The following is a 15,079-nucleotide window of genomic DNA, read 5'->3' on the forward strand; positions in this document are numbered from 1 at the left end:
AAGTATTTCTTTGTTTTTGTCAGTGAGGAAAACGGGTGGGGGGGGGGAAATGAAATGAAATGAAAAATTTTCAAGTTGAAAATTTGAAATCATCCACATCAGTGATTTTCAACCTTTTTCATCTCATGACACACTAAGAAGAAGCTAAAATTGTCAAGGCATACCATCAGTTTTTAAAAATAATTTATGGGGGGCTCACATCCACCAATGACCCTCCCTCAATTCCCTTGGCACATCTGCAGACTATTCGTGGCATACCAAGTTGACATGGTAAAGGTTGCAGAGGGTGGTTAGGAGTAGCTTCCTTATAGCTAGCTGCTCATTTTCTGGCAGATGGACCAGTCTTCTGTGTCTTGATATACTTATTGGGAAACAATAGATACCCATCTCTGAGCCCAATCCTGAGCTCAGCAACGCCCGCATGCACTGTCACAAACATGTTGTAAGGCACCTCAGCTACAGTTACCGCCGGTAACTGGTGTTGGGCTAGCGCCGGGCTAGTGCGGGGTGGGCGCCCAGCCTCTGCCACTCAGCAGTCTCACGGAACGCATGGTAAGCGGGGGTGGGGAGGAGGTGTTCCGGGGAGGGGGGAGGCTGGCGGCGGACAGGGAGAGGGCAGGCGGGAGGCATGCTGGGGAGAGGGAGCGGGGAGGCAGGAGGCGGGTCCGGTGGAGCTCCGCTCCACCAGATCCTGTCTGTTTGTGCAGGGCTTGGCACCCTACACGAACGCATTTACCTTACTGCCAACCTTTTGGTCGGCGGTAAAGTGAGTAGCCCCATTGCAGGGCTACTTCCCTTACCTGGGAGAAGGGGACGAAAGTTCCCTTCTCCCAAGGCGCTTCCTGCAGCAGGCTGAGGTGTGCAGGATGCCATGGCAATCGTTCTTAGCACCGCTGCAGCCGCATGCCCCAGGCAGCTCAGGATTGGGCTGCCCGGCCCTTAGGGTCAAATTAGACATACATACAAATGCAGGCCTCTAACCCATGCATTAGAGCAGGGGTGTCAAACATAAGGCCCGGGGGCCGGATGCGGCCCATGGAAGCTTTTTATCCGGCCCGCAGTCTCTCATCTGCTGAGCAGGGCTGTGGTGTTACTGCTGAAAGGGTAGCCCACATGAAAATTGGGCTTTCTCATATCTTGAAATATGATCAAAATTTGTGTATTTTCTCTTCTGATGTTTGTAGCTAATGAGTTCCTAAGTAAGAAAAAAGTGCTTATTTTTGATTATGACCTGTTTAATGACATCAATTCCTGCCTAATGACATCACTTCTGGCCCTCAGTAGGCATAATGAATGCTATTCGGCCCTCGGTATGAAACAAGTTTGACACCCCTGCATTAGAGGCCTGCATCCATTCGGAAACTGCCACAGTCCCTATGCTAAGCTTTGTCAGCTAGATTGTAGAATGTGCACTGCATAGTAAAGTCCAGTCATGAAGTCATTTGTATTGAAAACAAACATCGTGCTTTCTTCAAGAATTTTTCCCCCCAAATATAAATATAATATTAAAACATTTATTCTCTCCCCCCCCCCCCCATTTTTCTCCCTCATTTTCTTTTCCAGCTGGAACTTGTCTACCATACATTTGGAAGGCACAATTTTAAAAAGACTACAGCAAATTTGGACTTGTTTTTACGAAGGTTTAATGAAATCCAGTTCTGGGTAGTCACAGAGATTTGTCTTTGTTCCCAGCTCAGCAAACGTGTTCAACTCTTAAAGAAGTTTATTAAGATTGCAGCCCAGTAAGTATATCCAAATAAGTTGAAAGAGGGCCAGATGTCAAGGGAGTTGTAAAATATGCACTGCATCCTGACAATTTTTCACATGGCCAAAAACCAGTGACAGTTTGTTGCAGAAAGCAGTGGCAACCACAGGTCAAGTACGCTTGATTGGTAGATATCTCCGGCAAGGTGACAATCTGCTCTGTTGCTTCAAGCTGTTATCCTAGATCTGCTTTGAAGATGGTTCTTTCTTGCCACTTCTGAGCCTGCCCATGAGACACTTTAGGCTGTGAGATGAGTTGCTCAGGCTTTCTTGTCTGTCTTGTGGTTTTGTAGGAGTTTGGACTGCATCCAGCCATTCTAGCTTCTGTGTTTTCTATGTATTAATGATCACACTATTTTGTGGATGTTAAAATATATATACTATAAGAGTGTGTTTTTAAAATTATGAATGGTGACGGTATTATTCCCAAGAACATACTGATCTGCCAATCTGTAAAGGCCATTTTGTAAAGTCTAAATTCTCTCTAGGTGCCTATACCACCTAACTGTGCTGAGTGCTCTTATCTCTTCCAGCATCTGTAGACACTGAAAGGATCTCCATCATGCTGTAGGGCACATTCAATGCTTCACAGTGTGGGGCTGCAAAACATTGTAAAACTTGTAAAAAATATTAACGTCAACCTGGGTTGCCCACAGCCTAGGTTGTTGCACATTCTGGCCAGTAGAGGGCAGTAGCATATATAGACTAGAAGAAAAAGTGGGTCCTTTCCTAATCTGTAGCACAATGTAGACAGATAAGATTATTAAGATAATTTGAAGTTTCCATACTATTCATAAAAAGTTAACAGCCCAATCCTATCCATACTTTCCTGGGAGTCAACCTCATTGACGCTAATGGGGCTTACTTCTGAGTAGACCTGCATAGGATTGGGCTGTAAGCCATTTTTAAAAATTATTAACTTTAAAAGAAAATAAACCAAAAAGAAAATTGTTTGTGATGAGCAGCTACTTAGTGAACCAGTATCACACCATAGAATTAATATCATGTAGTCCAGCTTGGTGACCTCCTGTTTATTCCCCTGTTTATTTTATTGTATTAATGCCTTGGGCTGCAAACTTATGCACACTTGGAAGCAAGTTCCATTGAATGCAATTGAATTTAATGGGACTATTTTCTGAGTGTATAGCAATTTCCCAAATTTTTTTGACCATGACCCTAAATACAGTTTTAGGGAGTCTAATGACACATGGAGTTAGTACATGTTAATATGTATTGTATGTATGTACGTATAGGCAACCTTCAGTCTTGAAAGACTATGGTATCGCGCTCTGAAAGGTGGTTCTGGCACAGCGTCTAGTGTGGCTGAAAAGGCCAATCCGGGAGTGACAATCCCTTCCACACCGGGAGCAAGTGCAGTCTGTCCCTGGTCTGTCTCCCTGGCTATGGGCCTTCCTTCTTTGCCTTTGCCTCAGACTGTTGGCAAAGTGTCTCTTCAAACTGGGAAAGGCCATGCTGCACAGCCTGCCTCCAAGCGGACTGCTCAGAGGCCAGGGTTTCCCACTTGTTGAGGTCCATCCCTAAGGCCTTCAGATCCCTCTTGCAGATCCCTCTAAGGTTGCCAATACAATGACACATGGAGTTAGTACATGTTAATAAATAATAATAATAATAATAATAATAATAATAATATCCTGGAGCACTTGGACTCTAGACCAGGGGTGTCCAAACTTTTTGGCAGGAGGGCCACATCATCTCTCTGACACTGTCACAGGGGCTGGGGGGAAAAAAAGAATTAATTTACATTTCAAATTTGAATAAATTTATATAAATTTACATAAATTAATATATTAGAGATGGAACTTATAGGAATGAATGAAGGTCTTGCAATAGCCCAAGGCCTATAAAAGACCTTTTACAAAGCAAGGCCAGCCTTTCCTTCACTGCTGCTGCTGCATCACAGACATGAAAACAAGCAGTGGAGGGAGCCCTTGTCCCACAGTTCACGCGAAAGGTCGAACAGTCGTCCTCACACTGAGAACAGTTGCACTGGGCCAGCATGGGTTCCAGCAAGTCTCTGGAGGGCCAGAGTCTCATTGGAGACTTAGGCTCCCTGAGGGCCCGATTGGGAGCCACCAAGGGCCGCAAGTGGCCCTTGGGCGGGTGTTTGGGCACTCCTGCTCTAGACCAACAGTAAGGCACTGGAAGTGTTTACAATGCATAGCAGTTTCACAACAGTTCACAATTTTGCCTTGAAGGAAAAGCAGTCAGCATGGGAAAGACAGGTGTTCACCTATTTTAGGTGTAGTGGTTGATTATATTTGCACCATACCTAAAAGGGGCCTATGATCACCTGTCTTTCCCAGTGTCAATTGGTTTTCCTCCAAGGCCTTCAAGCTGCAGTTGCCACAGACCTCCACAAAACAAGGTGCCCCCCCTTGTGCCTCAGCTGTTGTTTCCATGGTGAAGCATCACGATGGGTCCTAGGAGGGTATAAAAGCAGAGCCCCCAATATTACACCTGCCTCAGGCCACTTAAACTCTCTGGGCAGCTATGATCATGAATATACCTTTATTTTTGGTTTAGAGTATCAGAATTTAGTTTCGAGGACTCAATCGCATCCTAAACAAGTTTATTTGGAAAAAAACTCCTACAATTTTCAAAGGGATTTTCATCTAAGTATGCTTAGAATTGTAATCCATGACTAGGAGTTAGTTTAGAGCACTGGTTCCCAACCTGTGGTCTGGGGACCACAAATGGTCTGTGAGACGCTAAGAAAACCAGGGCTCCTAAGACTCTTCCTGCTGTTGCAACCCTCCCCCTGCCCTATTTCACCCCTTCCCCACCCCTGTTCTGCCCACCCTTATTGCCACCCTTCCGGATTCTGTTTTACCCCCTCCCATCCCCCTTTGGGAAGGGGCCCCAAAGAAACACTGTACCCCCTGATAAAATTCCACTTGGAGGCCCTGGTTGCAAGTGGTCCACGCCAGCTCCAGTTTTTGTCTCAGTGGTTCACGGTCTCCTAAAGGCTGGGAACCACTGGTTTAGTGAAAGCATAGTAAGATTTTTTTAGATCTGCTGTTGAGACCTCTCTGGATAAGGCCTTATTAATATGAAGAGGAGTTCTGACAAAAGTCAATCCTTCCATTATTTGTTCTCATTTTCACTGTCTTAGCTCCTGAAACTGTAAACCTCTTCTGTATTTCAGCTGTAAGGAATACAAAAATATGAATTCTTTTTTTGCGTTAATCATGGGACTAAGCAATGTTGCAGTGAGCCGCCTCACAATGACATGGGAGGTAAGTGCTCATCAAAACCCCTAGCCAAATTGTTGACTGTGCTTCCTTTTTCATTAGAGTACACATAGTTGGAATCTACAGGGTTGCTTACACTTATGTAAGAGGCCTACTCTAGCCCAGTGGGATTTTTGGACTGTTTTCTTGAACAGCTAATCACTCTGCCAGATTGCAAAGTGCTTTTGAATCAGACCTCAGGTTCCAAAGCAGTATGCAGCATAGGTGAACCAATGCTTGAGGAAAACAAGTCTTAAGCCTCCTTAAATTCAGAGAACATGTTTATAGAATTCTGACCTTGGTCATCAGCATCCATTTTCCAATAACAATGACCAAAGCAATAGAGAGATGCCATGGTCCATGATCTTTTGGTTGCAAAGATAGGTCAAAATTGTTTATGTTATATATGGCTATAGGCCAGAATTTTATTTAAGTTATATTACTGCTAGCATCTCCTGGAACTATACATGTGAGGAATGATGGACTTGTAAATATCACCAAGATCTATGACTGATTTATGTGAACATTGTAGCTGAATTACTACTACTGATTAATTCATAGGTATTTGTCAAATGTTTTGGAGTAAAGATGGAGTTAACAGGAAGACTAAAATAACAGCACTGCTGATCCCAATGAACTCTGGAAGTCCAGAATGCAATGCAGATTACTTTGCTTGCTGTATAACCTCTCTGAACCAGAAAGAATATATCTGGATTTCTCAGGGTATTTTGGATTTGGATCCAAATTCTCTCCAAGCTTCATGGCTCTCTATTTATAATCTGGTTGCTAGGAGACTCACTGTAGTTTTCATTGCTGCATTGTTGTAAATATGTGGAAAAAGAACATTCTTCTTCATCTGAGGACTGTGTGAAAGAAACTGTTGGACCAGGGGTGTCCAAACCTTTTGGCAGGAGGGACACATCATCTCTCTAACACTGTGTCGGGGGCCAGGGAAAAAAATGAATTAATTTGCATTTAAAATTTGAATAAATTTACATAAATGACTATAATAGAGATGAACTTATATGAATGATTGAAGGTCTTGCAATAGTTCAATGTCTATAAAAGGTTTTGTACAAAGCAAGGCTGGCCTTTCCTTCATTGCTGCTGCTGTGTCACAGATGTGAAACAGAAAGCAGTGAAGGGAGCCCTCATCCCACAGCTCACACGAAAAGTCAAACAGTTGCCCTCATGCCGAGAGCAATTGCATCAGGCCAGCATAGGCTCCAGCAAGTCTCTGGAGGGCCAGAGGCTCATTGGAGACTGGGGGCTCCCTGAAAACCAGATTGGGAGTCCCCGATGGCTGCAAGTGGCCCCCAGGCTGGGGTTTGGGCACCACTGTGTTGGACCAGAAGAGTTTGCCCTTGCATATAGTAATGGGCCACGTTCTACACCATGTGCATGGGAATGGAGCTGATGGGAGTGGTGGAAAAGGTGCATTATGGCAGAGAATCCCACAAATGGAGCAATACATGCTAGGAAGTATGCAGCAGGGGACTGCATTGTCCTTTGCATTTCAGGAAAACAGTCAACCTTGAGGTGACACAGGCTTCTTCTTCATTTGTATTGGCAGAAACTTCCAAGCAAGTTCAAGAAGATCTATGCAGAGTTTGAAAGCTTAATGGTAAATGCCGCCGAGTCTTAATTCTGTGCATCACCTGGATTCACTCTGAATTTCTCAGTTTCCAACGTTTTATGTGCCCTTGTTTGACTTTCAGGACTTTATGATCCTATTATAGTGCTGATAAAACAAGCATGTATGACTAATCAGTTATACTTGCAGGGAACCTATTCTGAGAAAATGTATGCCCCACTTAAAAGTAAATCTGGAAAATGCAGAAGATATTTAATTTATCCCTTTGCTAGATTGTATGCTTCAGCATCAAATGTTATCATGCCTTAGAATCATGGCTTTGCTGCTTGTGGAGATGAGTCTGAAAATGCATAGAGGAGAATGAGGGAATTCTAGTCAAATTCATGTGTTGTTTTATAGCCACATTTATAGTTCTGCTTTCCCATTTGATAATAAACTCTTCTTTGGTTAAAGAATCACACTGTTGTCAAAGAGTGCATATCTTATATGGAAAAGACAGCAAATGGATGGTGGCTTCCCTTTATTTAAAGGAAAGCTTTTCTAAAAGTACATCACAAACTGAAATGATTAGTGTTTACACAGAATATTTCCATTTTACCTAATACTAGTGCAAATCTGACCATATCTTGTTATCTTAGGATCCATCAAGAAACCACCGAGCCTACAGACTCACAGTAGCCAAGCTGGAACCTCCTGTTATTCCTTTTATGCCCTTACTCATAAAAGGTAACAAACTGAAAAGGAAAAAATGTGGCAAGATGAATGAAAAATAAAATAAGAGATCTCAAATAAAGGGAAGGATGTCTTCCTCCTGCCTGTATATAGTCAGAGGATGAAGATGTGATTTGTTCGACAGGCTTTGATGGGCACTGTAATCCTATGCATGGCGATTCAGAAAAAAGCCTCATTGAGTTCAACAAAGCTTATTGTAAGAAAAGTGTGTATAGGATTGCAGCCTGAGTTGCATAATTTGTTGTTTCTTCTTATTTTGTTTTAATTTTGCTGTCATCTTCTTATATTTTTGTATTTGTTTTTTTAATTAATATTGTAAATTGCCTTGAGTCCCCCAGAGAGAAACAGGTGGGGTAGGAATATTTTATTAGTAATAATCAGTCTAAACAGAGTAGCAAATATGAATAAAAACATTTTTCAATGTTAAGTATTTGAAAATAATTGCTAATTTTTACAAGCAGATGCTTTGAGCATGTAATAGTGAACCTGAATTGAGAAAAAAATGTGTGGGTGTTCTCAACATCTTGATATTAATTTTATGCCAGGGTACAACCATTTCTAGTTTATATTGGCTCTGCTTGTATTTATATTGCAGATATGACATTTACTCATGAAGGGAACAAGACATTCATCGACAATCTAGTAAACTTTGAAAAAATGGTATGTAAAGTCCAATGGAAGTATTTTGATGAGCACTATAAGGATGTCTAGAAGACATTTATTTATAAGGGTGAAGACCACCTGTTGAAATCATGGAAAAAATTTACATCTGATTATTGGATGTGGTTTTCTACCATTGAAAGGCAAATGGATGGCTTAGTAACAGAAGACAAGGCAGAGATGTTCCAGAGTGGCAATTAGTAGGGGTAAAATTTAGCAGGCAAAAAAAAAAAAATCATTCGGGAACTCTGCTTATCTTTGGAACTACTGTTTGGTTCATTTTAAGGCCCTGATCATTTCAGAATCTATTTGGAGAATCTCAATTCATTTTTTGATTATTATTTTTTTAATTTTAAATATCCTTCTTTAACTGATATTTTGTCAATGACTCTCAATTGTAGCAGGAGCTGCAGTGCATAGCTATCTCCTTGTGGGCATGATCCTTAATACCAACAACTGCCCCAATGCACCTACATCTCAGAACACTGCGGGTAAAAAAAAAATATTGCAACTATCATTAACAAAGGGTGTAATCTTCACTGGCAGCTGCTGTTTTTCATGATGGAGTCTTTTATTTATCCCCACACTGCCCTATATCACATTCCAAAGTAGCTATGAGTATTCAAGTATTCCAGGTGCTGCCCACCTGGAAGCAGCTCTACATTTCAATTGCTGCCAACACAGATGGCAGCAAAAACATCAAAGTAACATTTTAAAAAAGAAAAAGGGCAGCACCCGGGGTTCAGAAAATGTCATCCATCTGTACCCATATATGGACCATTGCATTCGTTTTTGAATGAATGGAACTCAAATGGAACAGACCCCATTCAGTTTGGTATTCGTTCATTCTGGAAACGAAGGTACACCCTTGGTGATTACTTCAAAATTACAAACAGCCTCCAATTCCAAAAGATGTTACAACTTTCAGATTATAAATGAGTCAGTACTTGAATTTCATTACTCCAAAATATTGTCTCTCTGACACTTCCTCCTCCAGGTTAGTGTTACTTGTCTAATGCTGACAAATGAAGCAATGGAAAGTTCTCTCCAAAACTGATTACTAATATTTATCTCTTGAATTAGTTTCCGTAGCCATTCTGGTTGGCAGATACTGCCTTCATTTCTAACAGTTAGACAATTATTTATCTACCTAGAATGACCTGCTCCCTTAGAAAACAGGCTTTCTTGACACCTGTCAATTAAGACAATATATGTATTCTTCTGTTTCTATTTTTAAAACTACTACCTCTTACCAGACCAAATGTTCTCTGTATAGGCCTCTAGAGGGCAACATTCTACATCGCAAGCATGTTGTTAAGAAATTGCTAGCAGCATTGCACTGCTTTAACACCCTTTTAAAAAGCTATGTTGATTTTACACATGCTGAGCAGGCAGTGGCACTTCTGGAGCCTGGAAGGACTTCTATATCTGATCACAGATCAGATATAGATCACAGATTTGGTCACTCTGAAGTAGTACCTCATAGCAATAAGAATTATACATGCAAGACTAAAGGCCCAATCCTAACTTTACAGCGTTGATGCAGTCTTTCCAACGGGACATGTACTGCATCCTGGCGGGGGGGTGGATGTCATTGAGGATTCCTCAAGGTAAGGAAATATTTGATCCCTTATATCAGGGAGGCATTGTGGCTGCATAAGTGCTGGAAAGCTGGATAGAATTGGGCCCTAAAGCTTGTAGGCAGTAGATGAGGTAAGTATGTGGCTGGTCTGTACCACTTCAGACTACAGGTGAGGGCCTACATAACCAAAAGCCCTGCCATGAAAAACAAAAATAACCTGCACGTATAAAACTAATTGTCTTGGAGAAGAGATCTTGCTAGCCTCCTCCATGAAAATACCAGTTTTTGTCACATAGGGATTGGGGTGGGGGTAGAGGATTCAAATAGCACCTGCAACCTGAAATGGTGCAGTTAAATCACAGATTTACCACCTAATCTGCTGTTTGTTTATTGACTCCCCCCCCCCCAAAAAAAAAAATCCCAGGTTTTAATCTGAGCAAAAATCATACCAAGGCCAGTGTTTTACAAACACATTTTCATTGCCCCATTACCTGGGGCTGTCATTCACAGACTCACCAGTAAGGCTAGTGGGTTTTTCACAATATACTCAGCAGTCAAATATTTGGCACCTGTGTTGCTAGGGTTACCAGACACAAAGGAGAACAGGGCTCCTGTTTTTTTTCATGGCCTATGTAGCAAACACAAGGGAATTTTGGCAGGTGTACCTTTATATGCAGGGGTGAAAACACTTCTTTTTACACCAGTCTTCACACTACTAGAGGGCTATACTTGTTTGGATCTGATCATTCATGATCCTGTCTGGTGCTGATGCTTCAAGTGCCCGTTTGACTTCTTCCTTTCTAGCCACAGCCTATTATTTTTGTCAAAGCTAGGAGGCTGGGATGAAATGCAATTAGAGTTCTACATCTGCTATCCTGACCCACAAGCCAATAACATGTGGAGTAGGTAGAAGAACTCAGGGATGATGATGATGATGATGATGATAACTAGGTATTTATATACCGCCTTTCTGGTCATCGGATTACTCCTCTGACTTTATTCAAGGCAGTTTACATAGGCCGGCATTTCTAAATCCCTCAAGGGGATTTTTACAATCATAGAGGTTCTCTCTTTCAAGAACCAACCACATTTCAGAATGGATCTTCCTGGTTTCGTCTCACTTCTGGCCTCCAGTTCTCCCACGCAGGCTGACAAGCAGCTCCATCTCTCACATGGAGGGCAGCCAAGAAGCTTCTTGCTCACACCAAGAACAGGTGGAATCACTCAGCTTGGCTTGTCAGCTGCTTCGCCATTCTCAGCTGTTCAGGCAGCTGCCAGTGTCCTCGAACTGGCGACCTTCTGATGTTAACTTTGGGCTAACAGAGGCTCTACCCTCTAGACCAGACCTCCTGCCCTGGGAAGATGGGTGATAACTGGCAAACTACACAGGATCCTGAGCCTAGAGAATGTCCAGATGGCATCAGACATACTGGTCTTGATGGACATATGAGATGAATGGAAACACATCTAAGCACTTATCTCATCGCTGTGTGGGGGGGAAAGTGACAAGCTGCTGGCAGCCTCGTTATATGTTGTGTTTCTCCAAGGATCGGCTGCCACGGCATCTACAGAAAGCAGCCATGGCAGCCATTCCAAGGTGGCTTTGCAACAAACGCTTCTCCATCCATGGCAGTACAAAATAGTGCCATCAACCACCGGTTCTTCTTTTTACTGAGACTCTTCACCCTTGAGGTGTGAAATGAGGATTAGAGAATTTGTGCATATTGGTTTTCAGGTTTTATGGATCTGAACAAAGAGAAGTCACACACTGATTCTTATGGGGAAAAAGAGGGGGCAAGCATTCTTTCGTTTTTGGAACATAAAGATTATGCAAAAAGTATGTGACTTAAACCCTTAGCAGTTTTTGTTTGGTGCATATGAATATTTATAGCATTTTGAAGCCTGGTCTAGGAATGGATTAGCAGATCATATCCTGGCCTGCTGCCACTATTCTAGGCTGCATACAACCTGAGTCAGTATTGCAGTATGTATATGGACAGGGCTGGTGGGGGCAGGGGAAGCTTAGGGTAACCACTGTGTTATATGGTTGGTTCTATTTTGGATGAATCCGGATTTAAGATTCTATGGGGCTTTCCAGCAATAGTATTCCAAAGTATTCTGAGTAAACAGGAAGTTGATTTGGCGGAACACAGCCTTACAATAAAAAAACATTTAAATAGCTGTTACTTAAAATGTCTTCCTTTTTCAGAATTTTGCACTTTCTTATCCCTTATATGTGTAATAAAGAATTAGAACAATAGGAAATCATCTACCATTCTTTATGTGACAATACTGAGGCCAACTTCAGTGCTATAAAACCACTCTTTCAGAGCCAGCCTCATAAGTGAAAAGAGGCCCCTGTGTGATCATTAACTCATTGAGAGTATGAGATGTGTTAGAAACATTGAATTGAACTCTTTAGAAGATTGTTGGTTTGCTTCAATCATCTTACTGATGTGAACGAGTAATTGGAATTCTCTTTTGTACAATCGGTTATATCCTTAGCATGCACAGAAGGTAGTTCCCACAAGGAAACTTAACCTGCCCCTTCAACGCACAGTAACACCTCTGTCCCTGCAGTCCCCCAAAATAAACTTCTAAGGATCAGGGGACCCTCTGGAGCAGGATGGGATGTAGCATGGGAGTACTGAAGGAGAGGGATCAGCAAAAAATTGCCCACCCTTTTGTATGGATGATAGTGCTTTATTTCCATTTGCACAAATTCAGGTTGGACTATAACCCTGTATCTTCCAGTAGACTGAATTTAAGGTGCTAGAACTATACTACTTCAGAACGCAGGTGAGAGCTGCAGGTTTAAATGTTTCCTCTTAAAAGTGCATATGGAAAATTAGCACATGAGGGAAAAGACTAGGCTATAAACCTTTTCCTAATGTACCATGTGTAGTTTTGTTTTATGTTTATCAATTGCTGACTATAAGTTGTATAATTTTTTTTTCTTTTTAGCGCATGATTTCCAACACTGTCAGGACAGTGAAATTCTGCCGGAGCCAACCTTTCAGTGAGTATTGAAATCTGTGCACTATGACTGAAATATTCTATCTGTGTATAATGTCTTGGGTTGCAGACTAGGCACACAAGGTAGAATTATAGACAAGTCACAGTCTGGCCTGCTGAATCAGCTTTTACTGCACTGTAACTTGGATTGTTTTGAAATAATAATTTTGAGTTTCTGTGAGTCCTTTCATGGAAATTGTAAACAGTATCTGTTCTAAACAAACCATGAATAAAGCTTCTCTTAACCTAGAAGAACAAATGAAGCATAAGCTTGTGGGACAAGTGTCAAGGAAGAATAGGACAAAGTTAGTTTAAACAAGGTAAAGCTGAAAATTGCAGAAGGTTGGTTTATAAATGCGTTGCTTGAGCTTTGCATGTTTATATATGGTTTAATGGAATAAGAGAGTGTGTTACGTATTCTGCTCAGGTTTGAGTTTGACTAAGCGTACCAATGGCACATCATTTCTGTTTCATCAGGTCCTGATGCATCACTGGCAAATAAGAACCATCAGGATGTGCGAAGTTATGTTCGACAATTAAGTGTGATTGACAATCAGAGGACTTTATCACAGATGTCACACCGACTAGAACCACGACGTGCTTAAATGTTTCAAGCAATTACACTCCCTTTTCTCCAGTACAAGGTCATTGGTTTAAAATGCCACCTCTTCCTGCTACTGCACTGCCACTGCAAATATAAGCAACAACAGATTCTGAGATCTTAAGTAATTAACGCACAAGGAACCTGCTACCATCCCAGAAATGACAGAAGAGTTTGGTTGCTGAAGAGGTCATGCACTGTAGCTGGAAGGTTGCTTTGTGTTCTGTACCCTTAGTTCATTCTGAAACAGTTAAAAGTAGTCAGTAAAAAAGAACCTAACACTTCTGCCACTTGTGAGTTCTCTTATCTAATAAAAGCAATTGCAGTGTTTTCTAATCCATTATCAAGTTCAAGCCAAATTTTGCCATTTGGTTTGCATACTTGGCTCCCATGAGCTTCAGCAGGAAAATAAGTAATGGCAGAAATTAGGTACAGTAATATACTACCATGACTTTAGTTTTCAGGGAATAGCTAAAAGCCTTTTCCCATAAGAAAAGAATATTTTAAAAAGTCAGCTCTTAACCACATTTGCCTTACAGTAGTACAGCATTGTGGTCACTTAAGTTTACCCTAGGATTGATTGAGTCTGTAATACTTAGGTACATATTTGTTTACATTTCACTTGTTTTGACTTAGTTTTTGTTTTAATAAAAACTGCCAGTCAGGATTTTACAAAATGCCAGTACAAAAGTTATGAGGTTTTGAAAACAGCAGCATTAAAAGCAGCAAAACAAAGAATAACTTCTCTAAAAAGAGCACAACATGCACAAATTATTTGAAGATAATATTTTCCTGGACAATGAAACCTTCAACATCAGCCATCCTTGTGGCTGATTAGGGCATATTTTTTGGAGTTGAATTCTTTACAAAATATCTTTTGATTATCAGGAATAATTTTGCACTTTTAAGTATACAGAAATATTAATTCATTGTGTGTTAAAGAGTTATTTATGTGTTAGTTGTTGTGCCATAATTATTTTTATCTATTTTATTTAGCATGTAATTGAAGAACAATTTGCTCTTTGTACTTAAGTCAACATTTCATGCCTAGGAGAAATATGATCTATGTTTTATGTAAATAAAATGCACTACCTTAATTAAATGTAACTGCCAAGGAAACTGCCGATGAAAGTGTGCTTGTTGTCCTTTATTAAAAGGAGTTGCATCTGTTATTTGTACCTTGATCTCTGTTAAGCTATTACTATAGTTACTATCTTTCGCATATTGCAGGCTATAATTCAACATTGTTATTGAGTATTCAATAAGTGCCTTCTTCCTTTGCTCTCAGTGACATCATTAATGGCTATGGGTTCAAATACTTTTAAACAGCATAAAAATGTGCCTATATTGCTATGATGAGCTACAGTGATCCATAATATAAATCAATTTATCGAAATAAAAAAATCTCAAAGAATATTACATTGAAATTATTTAGAGCTTGCTTTCTGAAGCCAAACAAATACAGCTGAATAGAAGCAGCTCAGTAAATAGCAAAATACAACCATCTGCTCTTTGTCAGATGGATTGACTGGAAGTTGCACAGAAGTACAAGGTAAAAACCATTATCAGGTTTTATCTGAATGCAATGAGTTGAGGTATATCTTTAAAAATGATTTTAAAACAAGAGAATGTAATCCTGGAGTTAGGTCAGCAGCATAATCTCAATTGGTAGGCCAAGATTTCTTGACTGATGGCCCACTTTTAATTGGACCTTAATCTAGAACTAGAATTCTGCCATTCAATGATGAGCAGCTGGGTCCATGTGCCAGTGGGTCATCCAAGTCCCCTGGCACTGGTAAATCAGCACAGGGGGTGGGAGGGAAAGGGATAGGGTAGAGATTGGAGTGGGTAGGAGGGTGGATCGAGGTTTGGAAAGGGGA

At 41.0% G+C, this 15,079-nt stretch overlaps 1 protein-coding gene across 1 annotated transcript in view; it reads left to right on the forward strand.

The window, feature by feature from the left end:
• Positions 1-13,297, forward strand: part of RAPGEF4 (Rap guanine nucleotide exchange factor 4) — a 184,188-nt gene extending 170,891 nt beyond the window's left edge. The window contains exons 25-31 of the mRNA XM_066634746.1: positions 1,564-1,742; positions 4,931-5,021; positions 6,589-6,639; positions 7,248-7,335; positions 7,937-8,001; positions 12,548-12,602; positions 13,076-13,297. Coding sequence (XP_066490843.1) covers positions 1,564-1,742; positions 4,931-5,021; positions 6,589-6,639; positions 7,248-7,335; positions 7,937-8,001; positions 12,548-12,602; positions 13,076-13,203 — 657 coding nt within the window. The 3' untranslated portion in view covers positions 13,204-13,297. The remainder of the gene's footprint in view (positions 1-1,563; positions 1,743-4,930; positions 5,022-6,588; positions 6,640-7,247; positions 7,336-7,936; positions 8,002-12,547; positions 12,603-13,075) is intronic.
• Positions 13,298-15,079: the final 1,782 nt, after the last annotated feature.

Source organism: Tiliqua scincoides, chromosome 1, assembly GCF_035046505.1.
Source record: "Tiliqua scincoides isolate rTilSci1 chromosome 1, rTilSci1.hap2, whole genome shotgun sequence".
Lineage (NCBI taxonomy): Eukaryota > Metazoa > Chordata > Lepidosauria > Squamata > Scincidae > Tiliqua > Tiliqua scincoides.